General features: G+C 38.5%; 1 protein-coding gene across 41 annotated transcripts in view; it reads left to right on the forward strand.

Moving 5' to 3' along the window:
- Positions 1-12,814, forward strand: part of neb (nebulin) — a 66,408-nt gene that overhangs the window by 2,649 nt on the left and 50,945 nt on the right. For 37 of the 41 annotated variants that reach the window (XM_031319941.2, XM_031319865.2, XM_031321464.2 and 34 more), the window contains 30 exons: positions 1,819-1,866; positions 2,726-2,833; positions 2,988-3,095; positions 3,408-3,512; positions 3,603-3,707; positions 3,865-3,969; positions 4,858-4,962; positions 5,500-5,604; positions 5,692-5,799; positions 6,241-6,357; positions 6,879-6,980; positions 7,087-7,194; positions 7,309-7,413; positions 7,528-7,626; positions 8,165-8,269; positions 8,382-8,489; positions 8,615-8,728; positions 8,842-9,039; positions 9,195-9,302; positions 9,469-9,567; positions 9,716-9,820; positions 10,147-10,254; positions 10,393-10,704; positions 10,828-11,034; positions 11,153-11,257; positions 11,364-11,471; positions 11,561-11,872; positions 12,023-12,229; positions 12,377-12,481; positions 12,639-12,746. In XM_031319941.2, coding sequence (XP_031175801.1) covers positions 1,819-1,866; positions 2,726-2,833; positions 2,988-3,095; positions 3,408-3,512; positions 3,603-3,707; positions 3,865-3,969; positions 4,858-4,962; positions 5,500-5,604; positions 5,692-5,799; positions 6,241-6,357; positions 6,879-6,980; positions 7,087-7,194; positions 7,309-7,413; positions 7,528-7,626; positions 8,165-8,269; positions 8,382-8,489; positions 8,615-8,728; positions 8,842-9,039; positions 9,195-9,302; positions 9,469-9,567; positions 9,716-9,820; positions 10,147-10,254; positions 10,393-10,704; positions 10,828-11,034; positions 11,153-11,257; positions 11,364-11,471; positions 11,561-11,872; positions 12,023-12,229; positions 12,377-12,481; positions 12,639-12,746 — 3,837 coding nt within the window. The remainder of the gene's footprint in view (positions 1-1,818; positions 1,867-2,725; positions 2,834-2,987; positions 3,096-3,407; positions 3,513-3,602; positions 3,708-3,864; positions 3,970-4,857; positions 4,963-5,499; positions 5,605-5,691; positions 5,800-6,240; positions 6,358-6,878; positions 6,981-7,086; positions 7,195-7,308; positions 7,414-7,527; positions 7,627-8,164; positions 8,270-8,381; positions 8,490-8,614; positions 8,729-8,841; positions 9,040-9,194; positions 9,303-9,468; positions 9,568-9,715; positions 9,821-10,146; positions 10,255-10,392; positions 10,705-10,827; positions 11,035-11,152; positions 11,258-11,363; positions 11,472-11,560; positions 11,873-12,022; positions 12,230-12,376; positions 12,482-12,638; positions 12,747-12,814) is intronic. The other 4 variants (XM_031320188.2, XM_031322011.2, XM_036003861.1 and 1 more) reach the window with 4 other exon arrangements.

Below are 12,814 nucleotides of genomic sequence, written 5' to 3' on the forward strand. Positions count from 1 at the left end.
TAATTTTTTTGTTCTATTTGCTAATGATCTACTTTATAAGTCATTATGATCATGAGTATTTTCTTACTTATTTTCTTACTTAAAAAACTCATCAGGTTATTAAGGGGTGGAGCGTAGAGTTCTCTGTCTGGCATTTAGACAAAATTAGAAGTGGACATCTACGGCACATTGGCAGAGAGATGGAGTGGAGGGAGAAGTAAAGGGAGAGAGAGAGAGGGGTGGGGGGGGGAGGCAAATGAGACAAGCCACTGTGCTCTAAATCACACTCTGATAGCCTGGAACGTATTAACGTCACACTGCTAGAAATTTGCTTAGGAGAGGTGATGGAAAGAGTGCCTGCTGGGTGGCAGAGAGGTTCATTTTGCATTTCTTTGTAGTGATGTGTAATATTGTGGTTGAGTGATTCATTCACATCTATGGTTCTCTCCTGTCTGATAGATTCTGATATTGAAGCCTCATACAAATGTTGATAAAACATGATTGAGATGTTCTTTCTCGCAGCTCTGGTTATTTCTAGATTTTTGGTAGATTTGAAGGATTATTGGTTACCGGTCTCAAAATGTTCACCCTTACGACATGACTGTCAATGTTTCACTGATATACTTCCTAAGTGGAAGGAAGTGTAATTCAGGCAGGCTGCAAGTTAGACGGGCTATTCATGGAACAGTATGCTATGTGTGGGAATGCTGTCAGTTACTTAAGTCTGAGAGTTAGGGTGCTTGACTGGAAAAGAACGTTTTCCCCTTAAATGGATGTTTTTCCCCAAATTACAGTAAAATTATAGCCTACTGTAACCCCAGATTGTGAGATCTCTCCGCTCCAATATAATAGTGGTGAATCAGGGTTTCATTTATGGTCCAACAGCAACATCTCTTTTCAGAAACAACATAATTGTTACTCTGGATAATCCACGGAAATAACTGTCAGTTTATATACAGTATGGCAGTACTTCTTCGGAAGAAAATAGTTCCTATCCTCTGTGGATTATTCAGAGTAACAAGGACATTGTTTCTAGAAATTCAAGTCACTGTTGGATTTTTTTAAATGCCATTCTTCAATGCTGTGAGCACCACAAATGAAATTTCATTCACGTTCACTATATTGGAGTGAAGGCCAACGTAGAGACAGATATCTCAAAATATTTAAAAAAATAAATAAAACTATGCATAGCTAGATATCACTTGAGATAATTAAGTATTTAGTAATTAGTCATTTGAGTGAACCAGTCCTTTAAACCCATGGGCACTGTGTGTGTTCAGACAATGAAATTACAAAGCTGTCTAAACAGTTTGAGTACTGAGGTGTGCTGTAGCAACTGATAACAGGAACACTGGTCTATGAAAGAATTTAATAAATAAGAATAGAATTACTGTCATGTGAGTGCCTGGTGTTTATAGACTTGGCCAAAGAGTTAGAGCAGTCAGGCTCACATAACAGAGGATATTAATGTTTCTCTGTCCTCTGTACAATACAGGCTTAATTAGACTGCAGTCATAATTACAGTACATTCCCGTCTATGGATCCTACCTTTCTTTTAGTGACACGGTTTGATCAGTTTATTAAACCTTAGGACAAAGATCCGCTCTCTGCTTTTATGCAGTTGATGGACCTTTTGAGGGCGTTTGACAGAACAGCTACAAATGTGATGCAGTGCAGAGTGATTTCCTGTCATACTTGAAGTGTTAATAGCCGTAATTGATGAACACCAGAGCTGTGGAAAAATCACCCTCAATCCAATAGAAATAATGTGCTGTTTCTCCCATAACTTGTTTTGGCACTTTTGAAACCTCAGTCCTATATTTGTAATATGTTGAGCAGATTACAACGATGACTGTCACTGAGCACAAGAGTTCTCAGTTCGCACAGGTAAAGCACCTTCTCCCAAGGGACAACAGTTCAAACAGTACAGGATACCCCTCCCTTGTCTTGACAATGGTGCATTCTCCTCCTTGTCTGCATGCCTGTATGGATAAGCTATTACTGTCTGGTTATTTAATGCATATTGTCCTTTGTCTTGGCAGGTTTTTATGTTGTAAAACTCTGCATGAAAATATAACTTTTCAGTAATTTACAATCATTTTAATGTAACCTCCAAGACGAAATAGCTGCTTTTTGGGCATTTAATTGCTTCTTGTAATTTAGTTCTCTGTGGCTTTACTTCCCAAAAGATGAGATACTGTAACCCTCATGGACATGTTGCTGAGCCTGCCAATGCATGCAGTGCAAGATGCTCATAGATACTTTTAATTTATATTCAGCGCTTTTACTTGTGTTGGTTTTGTCCTTCAGTCACCATTCAGCCAGTATTATCTCAGTACATAATCATGCCATTGTCCTAACTACTTGAATTTCATGTAGAATATTTTACTGATGTATTCACATCCCTTTAAGTCTTGACTTGAATCACTTCAATTATTGAAGGTGAGTTATTGGAGTAATAGGTATACTGCAAACTCACACAAGTTAATATCAATTTGATGAGAAGTTTTCGCTTCAAATTGACAAGATCAGATCATTATTTAATTAACAAATTTACATTAGTTTCAAAATACCTGAAATAATTTGTTTTGTTAAAATGTCACTTTGTCACTTCTCCTTGTATTTGATGATTGCCATGCCTGTGGATGTAGTTTTACTTCCTGGCCAATATGTTTCCTGTAATCAAGGAACCTAGGCCGTTTTGTCAGTTGTGTAGTTAATTGTAGTTCCCTTTGTCCTCCTCCAGTCTGGCTTGCCCACCAGGAAAGTCAGGAAGAAGGTCAAGGTGGATACTTCTAAGTTCATGACTCCATACCTGGCTCACAGCCAGAAGATGCTGGAGCAGTTCAGCCATGTAAGCTACACGTTTGGGTTTGGCAGTATATGGTTGTGAAAATTACTACTCAATTCAATATTTTTTGTGATTTACTGTTTTACTTGTATTTAAGTTTTACTTTTACTTAATTCATGACTATTGTATTCAATTCAGTCATCGCTTTTCTTGACAGAACAAGTACCGGCAAGCTTATGACATGTCCAGAGGGACACCTACTGCCTTCATCAATGATACCCCTGAACTTATTCGCATCAGGAAGGCCCAGGAGCAGCTTAGCGAGGTACCACTGAGAACTGTGGTGATATTTTTCCCCAAGTCATGTTGTCTAAAGTTCAAGGTTGACTATTGGAGGGTTATTGGAATGGAAGATTGCTGGTTAAAATCTTGTTTGCAAAATTACTTAAATAAAACTATTCTGTGGCCAGCAATAGATTGAATGTGGAGCATAGATGCTTAATACATTCATTGTGATTTAGGTTTTTGGTAAATGAAGGTGTATAAAAGATGAAGATACAAAATATATAATTACATTTTTCAAACTTCATATTCTCTAGTTATAAATATTAACAAATTACACACACTTTGTCATTAGGTTAAATACCGCATGGAGGGAAATAAAACTCGGACCACAAGCTTGTATGATGGAGAGGCCAGAGAGGTCGCCCACGTCAAGCGCGTATCTGAGCTGATCAGCAAGGTGAATTATCTGAACTTACAACAATATGCCAAGATTTGAAGAAAAAAAAATTTGAATGTTAACACAAATGGTGTTGCTAATCTCTTATAGGTTCTGTACAGACAGAAGTGGGATGAGACTAAGGACAGGTACCTGCTGCCTCCTGATGCTCCTGAGCTGGTCCTGGCTGTGAAGAATGCTGCTAACTACAGCAAAGTAAGCACAATGTGGCATTCAAACACTGTATTTTATGTCCCAAAAAATGTTTTTTTTTTCTGACATTAGAAACATATCTGATGTATGATTTAATACAAAAAAATCTCTTAAATATTTTGTATGCATTGGGTAATTCATGACTTAACACTTTGTTCAGAAACTTTACACGGAGGACTGGAATGAAGAGAAGACCAACTTCTATCCTTACAGCGACAGCCCTGAGCTGCGCAGGGTGGCCAAGGCTCAGGAGGTCTTCAGTGATGTAAGTTGAGTTTACTGACATCACCCAGTTTTTTCAACTGCAGTAAATGGAAATACACATTGTTCAACATTCATATTTTAGACAGTGTCCGGTTTAAATGCTTGCAAGGTGAAAAATAACAGTATCGTGACATTTTGTGATTCAAGGGTTTGGCAATATGATAATAATATACACCATGAGAATTTAGTGTCAGAGAGTTTGCTTTACCCTTTATGCCGTGGCAACTCTCACTTTAACTGGCTTTATTTGGCCATTACTATCCTCAGTCAGAAGGACTACAATATTGGAGTTACATTGTTTTTTCTGTACCTTGATTTGTCAAGTATTTAATTCACTGACATAGCTGAAAGTAGACATTTCCATCTTGTTAATTTGTCTGTAAGCATTTATTTTATTTAATCTCCAGTAAATATACTATATCACAATATACAGTATATCAAGATTGTGGTACAAATATTACATATACCACAATATAGGATTGTGACTGTTTGGTGCCATTTCTTGTAGTGTTCTGATATGAAACAATGTTGAATATCTAACATATGGTCAGTTGTATAAAAATGAGCTAAGTATAATGTGACTTAAATTCACCTGAGCAGTTAATTTATCTCTGACTTTGCTGGCAACATGCTATTTAGGCTTTGCCTCAAAGACAAGCACGTTTTCTCTGCTTTTATATTGTTTTTTTTTCCTTTCAGGGTCCATTTGTTTGTGCTTAGCCCCCCCGCCCTTTCTTGCTTGTAACCGTTTTCGCTTATGTGGGAAACTCACACCAGTCAATGTAGATATGATCTGTGTGAGGCAGACTGTGCACTAAGGTCAGCTATTGGTGTTGAAGAATTAACCACCTCAGTAAATTTCCGCTCCTTCTGTGTGTGCCCCCCACAGATTCTCTACAAGAAGGGTCATGATCAACGCAAGGCTAAGTACACCTCCTTGGCTAATCCTCCTGAAATGGAGCTGGCCAAGAGAGTGGCCCATCAGCGCAGTGATGTAAGATGAACAATTTTAATCTGGCTCTCAAACACATTGTATAAGTGTAAAACAAATATAAGAAACACAGGATGATAGAGGTAGGCAAAGTGAGAAATGTAGGTGTAAATGAGCAGGCAGCATTTTCATACACTTTATTCCTATAAATAATAGTGTATAGAAGAATAATAAACCTCATTGCTTCTCAGGAAAATTACATTTTAGAGGCTCAAACTTGTAATTTGCACAGTGTACCTACTGGAAATGGAAACAGGGCCCTTAGAGACCAACCAACCCCGAGCCACTGCTAGGGATAACTGACGACCTGCTCTCTGATATTACTGGCCACACTAAGCTGAAAGGGAGGGGTCAACAATAGTTTGAAATTACAGAGATTCCAGTCATTCCAAAGTGTTTTTATCAAACAGAATATTAAAATATCTAATAGATTTTCTATCTTCTACATAATACTATACAACAACATTCTTCTATGAAGTTGTTCTATGTTTTTTTTTTTTACAAAGCTTAAATACAATGTTTTACTGTTTTTATCCACAGCTTAAATACAAGGAGGATTACAATAAAAATGTGAAGGGTCAGTGGTGCGAGACGCCATACTTTGACGTGGCCACCGCCAGGGTGGCGATGGAGAACTTAAGCAGTGTAAGAGCATAATACTATCTAACATTTTCAAAATGGTATTAGGTTTTCATTTTCCTGTATCTAACTGTTGATTCCTTCTCCTTTCAGAAAAAATACACGCAACATTATGAGGATACGAAAGACCAAATTTATTTCATGCAAACAAACACGCCCGTTTATGACACAAACAAGAAAGCTCGTATTGCTGCCAGTGAGGTAAGTCCACACAAATACACACACAAAGGTATCAAAGTATTTTTATAGGTCCTATCTCATGTGGAAGACACGACAGAGAGTTGACATGTGTCTCAGAGCAGAGTGTGAGTCAACACACTGAGTCCACTCTGACAGAGGGACACACTGTATTGTGCCCACACATGCACTGTATGACTGAGAGATCTACATTTAGTTAATTCTCACTGCACACGTTGAGTGTGTAGTATAACTAGTCCCCAGTAACAACATATCAGACTATGTGAAGAGGCTTTTTAGCTCCTGTATACCTCCACCCACACATTCACACGCAATGCAAACATACGTCATTTAAAAAACAAAACATAAAGACACCATGACTCTACCAACGTCATGTTATGAGTCAGTGTGTCAATCGTGCTAAAAAGACTCATCGACACACGTTGTCCATGTTTCTGTTTCCAGGTCCAATACAAGAAGGAATACGAGAAAAGGAAAGCGCAGTGTGACTACAACACGCTCCCCGCCACAGAGAATCCTCTCCTCAGACAGCTCAGATATGCTGGCACCATCCTCAGTGATGTAGGTGTCTGAAGAACACAGGACTTTTCAATCACAGCTGGTTTAATGAAAAATTATAGATACAATTTTGGGTAAAAACCCATTACAAAATCTTTGAAGTAGTGCATTATAGGTCTCCATGTCTGTTCCTGTAAAGACAGAGATTGTGCTTGCATGAATATGGCAATTACTCTTGTTAGACGGTTGGTTAGTTAGTAGTTGTGGTAGTTGTGGGTGTTATTTAGAGTGTCTGACATGAAGCTCCTCTAAGGGGATTGTCATATTAGTGGTGCTAATTAAACCATCTGGAAGTCACTTACAGTACCCTTTTGCATACAGTGAGTTAATTGATTTAATTAAATCAAGTTACCAGTCTGACAGGTAGTAGAGGGGGTTGGACATCTACTTCATGTACCATGTGGACAGATGTCCATTGTTTTTGTTTGTTTTTGTTTGTTTGTGTATTTTTGAGTGTTTGCTTATTTGAGTTACTGATCATCATTTATATGTGATTTTGCATTTGTTTTATGTCTTCTTTGCAGAAAGTTTATAAGTCCAGCTATGAAAAATCCAGGGGTTCCAGCATCAACTACTGTGACACGCCCAAGTTTCAGATGGACTCCGTACTTAAACAGTTCTCTGATGTTAGTATAATCTATGAGTTGAAATACTTTCTTAAAATAATGATATTATTGTTTTTCTTTCCTTTTTTTCTTTTTTTAAATAAATGAATTTCAATTTTTATTTTAGGCACGTTACAAAACTAAGTATGAAAATGAGGTGAAGGGCCACTACATTGGAAGCTTTGAAGATCTCTACATGCTTCACTGCCAGAAAGTTGAGGAAATGAAGAATGAGGTAAATTAATAATATAATGTGCTTTTTTATTTTTCAAAATCAAATCACTCATGTAAGAATGTATTTTAAACTTCATTATATCTTTCCTTGCAATTTTCCTATTGTATCTTGCAGCAACTATATAAATCTGACTATGAAGACATTAAGACAAGGTGCTTCTTCCCTCAAACATTGACTCCTGAATATGAAGTTGGGAAGAAGCTTCAGCAGTGTAATGAGGTGAGTTGTATTGGCTAATAAAAAATGTATTTGCAGTACAACGGATTCACAGTTCCTCTGTTTTGGTATACTTGTATTGTATGTTACAAAATGTGTTTATCTTATGGTTTGCAGAAAGTTTACCGGCAACATCCAGGCACAGTGAAATTTACACAAGTGGTGGATTCCCCAGTTCAGCTTCAAGCCGCCATCAACGCCAAACAGCTAAGTGATGTATGTATGACTGCATGGCCTGCCTCTTAGTGCTAATACAAAATATATTAGAATTGGAATTGGCACAGTACATCTCATGAACTCTTTTCTTACTGTATGTTCACATAAATAATATAAGTGGTTCATATAGGTTGTATAGGTGAACATAATTCTTTCTTTATATTGTTCATTTATTTACTGAAATTGCTACAATCGCCAGCTAAGGCTCTAGATCAAATTCTCTACATAACATTTTTCCTAGATATGCAGATCACCTTAAAATCTGCCCAATCATCCACGTAGCCCAGCTGTCTTTCTGTGGGCACCATGGAAACTGGAGAGCCATCTCTCTGTAGTATAAATAGCATCAAGCATTCAGTTGGCCCAGAATAAACCCTGTGATCAGCGAGGCAGGAAAGGGATGGTCAATATGTCTCAAAGAGAGTCCAGCTAATACACTGCTGCCATCCAGTGACAGAAAATCCAATAACAATTGACCTAAACTGTTGTTTGTGCTAGAAAAAACAGACATAATTTTATCACTTTGTTCTTTTTGCAGTTGAACTACAAGGCAAAGTATGAGGATACAAAGTTCAAGAATAGTCTGCCCCCCGACTATCCCTTCTTCATCCAGTCCAGAGTTAACGCTTTTAACCTCAGTGATGTAAGTAACTACTATACAATTAATTTCCAGCAGTAACCAAAATTGAATTGCTATCAGCTTTAATTTGGTAGAAGTTTGTAATTTCCTGAATGGAGTGATTCTCTCCTTGCAGAACTGTTACAAGTATGATTGGGAGAAATCTAAAGCAAAAAAGTTTGAGATCAGGGGTGATGCTATTTCGATCCTTGCTGCCCGTGCTCACACAAACATTGCCAGTGATGTAAGTATGCTACAGTATCAGCCGTTAATGTTTCAGTATTTCTGGCTTTGTATTTCAGTTGCTTTTAGCACCCAGTTTTGTTTTTATTAATCTCGTAATTGATCACCCTTTGCTCTTCATTTCAGGTTAAATATAAAAAGGAGTATGAGAAGAACAAGGGACATATGGTTGGAGCCCTCAGCATTAATGACGATCCCAAGATCTTGCACTCTGTTCATGTGGCCAAAATCCAGAGTGATGTAAGTCATTAGCTTGCTGTATTACTAAATGACTTACATTTCCCTTGATTTACCAATATTAGAGCGGAGATAAGAGGGCAGTCTTGAACAATGTTTTACTGATATTTTCACAGCGGGAATATAAAAAGGACTATGAAAAGATAAAGACCAAGTACCATGCACCACTGGATATGATGTCAGTCACCTTGGCCAAGAAATCACAGGGGATTGCCAGCATGGCTGGGTATAGGAGCATCAGCGCCAACTTCTTCCTTCCTTATGACAGTGTGCTGTTGGACTTGGCCAAAAAAGCCAACATCATCCAGAGTGATGTAAGCATAGAGAGACTTTTAACTGATTTAATGTTGACAGTTTTGGGTTTTGGTTTTAATCATAATATTAAACTTGTACTTGCATGGTTATTATGAGATTAGTTATGTATTCAGTGGCACCATTTTAATTTGTTTTTCGTTTTCCTACATCACAGAATGAGTACAAGTCTGACTACAACAACTACACCAAGGGTGCTCCATGGATCCCCCTTGGCTCTGTGGAGGTTGAAAAGAATAAGAAAGCTGGTGACATCCTTAGTGAGGTATGTGTGCAACAGCAACACTTCAGTCTTCCTGTACATACCTTTACCCCTTGCGACAAATGCCCCTAGAAATTAAAAAAAGGACTAGTTTGATAGTTAGCGGGATATGTCACATACCGTGTTATGTAATAACTTGTTACTAGTGTATTTTACTTGTTTCCTACAGAAAAAATACAGAAAACACCCAGACACAGTCCCTTTCACCTCTATTGACAACCACCCCACCATGATGCAGGCCAAAGTCAACCAGCTTCAAAGGAGTGATGTGAGTCTATTGTCACAACAGTTATTTTGAAATCTTTCTGCACTTTATTTTTCTAAGATCACTTTTGAGAAGATTGTTTACTCTTGACTTTACTTCGATCTTAATACAGCACATGTGACTTGTGCCATTATTGCTTTCTTGCTTCCAGCTGTTCTACAAGAGAGGTCTGGAGAAGGTCCATCAGAAGTACTCTCTGCCTCATGATGTCCCTGAGTTCCTCCAGGCTAAGTGCAATGCCTACAACATCAGCAAGGTAAGGCATAGAAACACTGAGAGATGACTTTTTTGAATTATGTAAACCAAATATTTTCTGATAGCACAATTTTGTAAGTAGTACTTTGGGGTATGTTTAAATTCCACTATATCATTACACAAGCACACTCACACACGCACGGACACACTCACTCATACACACACACACACACACACACACACACACACACACACACACACACACACACACACACGCACGGACACACGCACACACACACATGCGTGCAATGTGTAGCGGATCCATGCTAAACCTATTGAATGTGCATATCTTTTATTATTGTTTACATCTTTAATCTGTCATTTCAGAACTACTACAAGCTTGACTGGCAGGCATTGATTGCTAAAGGTTATGACCTGAAGTCTGATGCTGTATCTATTGTTGCCGCCAAAGCTGCCAGACATGCTGCCAGTGATGTAAGTTCTCTAAACAACTGAGCCAACAAACTCCATTTTAACATGTGCTGTACTCTGTACTTCTTGTTGCATCATATAATCGTTAACATTAATTTAAAGCGAAATAATTACAGATGCTATATGCCCTTGAATTTCTAGATCCAGTATAAAAAGGCTTACGAGAAGGCCAGAGGCCATCATGTTGGCTTCCGCAGCATCAAGGACGATCCTCTGCTGGTTCACTACATGGCGGTAGCTAAGATGCAGAGCGAGAAGAACTACAAGAAGGACTACCACAAAGCCAAGCTGAAGTACCACTCCCCAGTAGACATGATGAGTGTGGCACACGCCAAGCACGCCTCTGCTGTTCAGACCTATGCTGGTTACAAAAAGATCCCTCACGGCTACATGCTTCTTCCTGACAACTTGCACGTTCAGCGGTGTCGCAACATGAACATCAATTCCAGTGATGTAAGTTTAATTTTCCTTTTTATGACTTTTGTTTCATAATCTAGGTAAATACTTTATGTCTTGGCTAAAAGATGGTGTTTCTATAGGTCTGATCATTTTTAATGTGTCTCATTTACTTTTCAGTATAACTATAAACTGGATTATGAGAACTCTGTCAAGGGAATTGGCTGGGTTCCCATTGGTTCTCTAGAGGTGGAAAAAGCCAAGAAAGCAGCAGAAGCGCTGAATGAGAAAAAGTACCGCCAGCACCCTGACACAATCAAATTCACCAGTGTCCCTGACTCCATGAACATGGAGCTGGCCAAGGCCAATGCCAAGATCATGAATGCGGTGAGAAGGAGAAAACAGAATAACTTCCTAATTTGCTCTAATATAAATTTCATCATTTAAGTCTTTGAATTCCTTTTCAGAATAGACATAAACCTATCTCTTAATTGTAATTACGCAGAAAGAGTATAAGGCCAGTGGAGAGAAGTTCATGCACACTTACCATCTCCCTGCTGACGTCCCTGAACTGATGCAAGCCAGATACAATGCCGTCAACATCAGCCAGGTTAGTTGCAGATTCTTGTTTGGTGTTTTCCAGCGTTGGTGGACAACATGTAGAAATGAAATTGCTACTGTATTGTTAACATAACACTGATGATCACTTTATTCAGAATTACTACACCTATGCTCATCGTCAAGATCTGCTCAAAGGACATCATGTGAAGGAAGATGCCATTTCCATTGTTGCAGCAAAAAGTTCCAGCATCATTGCCAGTAATGTAAGTTGTGAATATGGTAATAATAATCTGATTCAAATCTTACTGAATTCAATAATGTTATTCATACCTAATATTTTTCTTTTATATAGTACAAGTATAAACTGGCTTATGAGAAGGCAAAGGGCCACCATGTTGGACACCGCAGCATCAAGGACGATCCTCTGCTGGTTCACTACATGGAGGTAGCTAAGATGCAGAGTGACAAGAACTACAAGAAGGACTACCACAAGGCCAAGCTGAAGTACCACTCCCCAGTAGACATGATGAGTGTGGTACAAGCCAAGCACGCCTCTGCTGTTCAGACCTATGCTGGTTACAGAAAGATCCCTCATAGCTACATGCTTCTTCCTGACAACTTGCACATGCAGCGGTGTCGTGGCATGATGGAGATTCAGAGTGATGTATGTTTTCACTTTTCACCTATATGTTACTATAGTGTAATGCTAGTATAATTGGTACCTATATGAGTAAATTGATTATATACACAGTACCAAAGCAATGTGCGAGGTGAGGACAGTAAAATCTTAACTTTTTTTTCTATAAACCCACAGAATGTCTACAAGTCAGATTACACCAACTACAGTAGAGGCGTAGGGTGGGTCCCTATTGGTTCTTTGGATGTTGAGAGGGCCAAAGTTGCTAGATCCGCACTGTCAGAAAGAGGCTACCGCCAGCATCCCAGTACATTCAAATACACAAGCAAGACTGATGCCATTAACACAGCTTTGGCTCTGGCCAACACGAAGACGCTGGACAATGTAAGAATGTCTTCTTTATATTGATGATGCAATGGCTTTACATCTCTTAAAATGTGTTGAAATATTGATGCATGTCAGAACAAAGATTTTCCTATGAGAAAGTTACAAAAATTCACAGGTTTTACTGTTCTTTTTCCTTCCCTCTAGGCTTCATACAGAGCTTCAGGCGAGAAGTTCAAGCACACCTATAATCTACCAGCTGACTGCCCTGAGTTCCTTCAGGCTAAATTCAACGCCCAGACCCTTAGCGAGGTTTGAGCACAATATATTTATTGAAAATCAAAGTTAGACAATGTTTTCTTTGCCAAATGTGCAAGTCAAAGGAATATGACTAGCCTGAAATGCCAAGTGTGTATCAACATAATCTTTATGCAAAATATTGTTGTAATACTTTGATCTTTATCCACAGAGTCACTACAAGCACAAGTGGCTGGAAGATATTGCCAAGGGATACGACATGAAGCCGGATGCTATTTCTGTGCTGCATGCCAAGCAAGGCAGACATATTGCCAGCGATGTATGTAAATCATAAATCTACCCAACATCGAATGTATTCAGCAATTTTTTTCCCATATAACTGAAACA

This window comes from Sander lucioperca, chromosome 8 (genome assembly GCF_008315115.2).
Source record: "Sander lucioperca isolate FBNREF2018 chromosome 8, SLUC_FBN_1.2, whole genome shotgun sequence".
In the NCBI taxonomy this organism is placed as follows: domain Eukaryota; kingdom Metazoa; phylum Chordata; class Actinopteri; order Perciformes; family Percidae; genus Sander; species Sander lucioperca.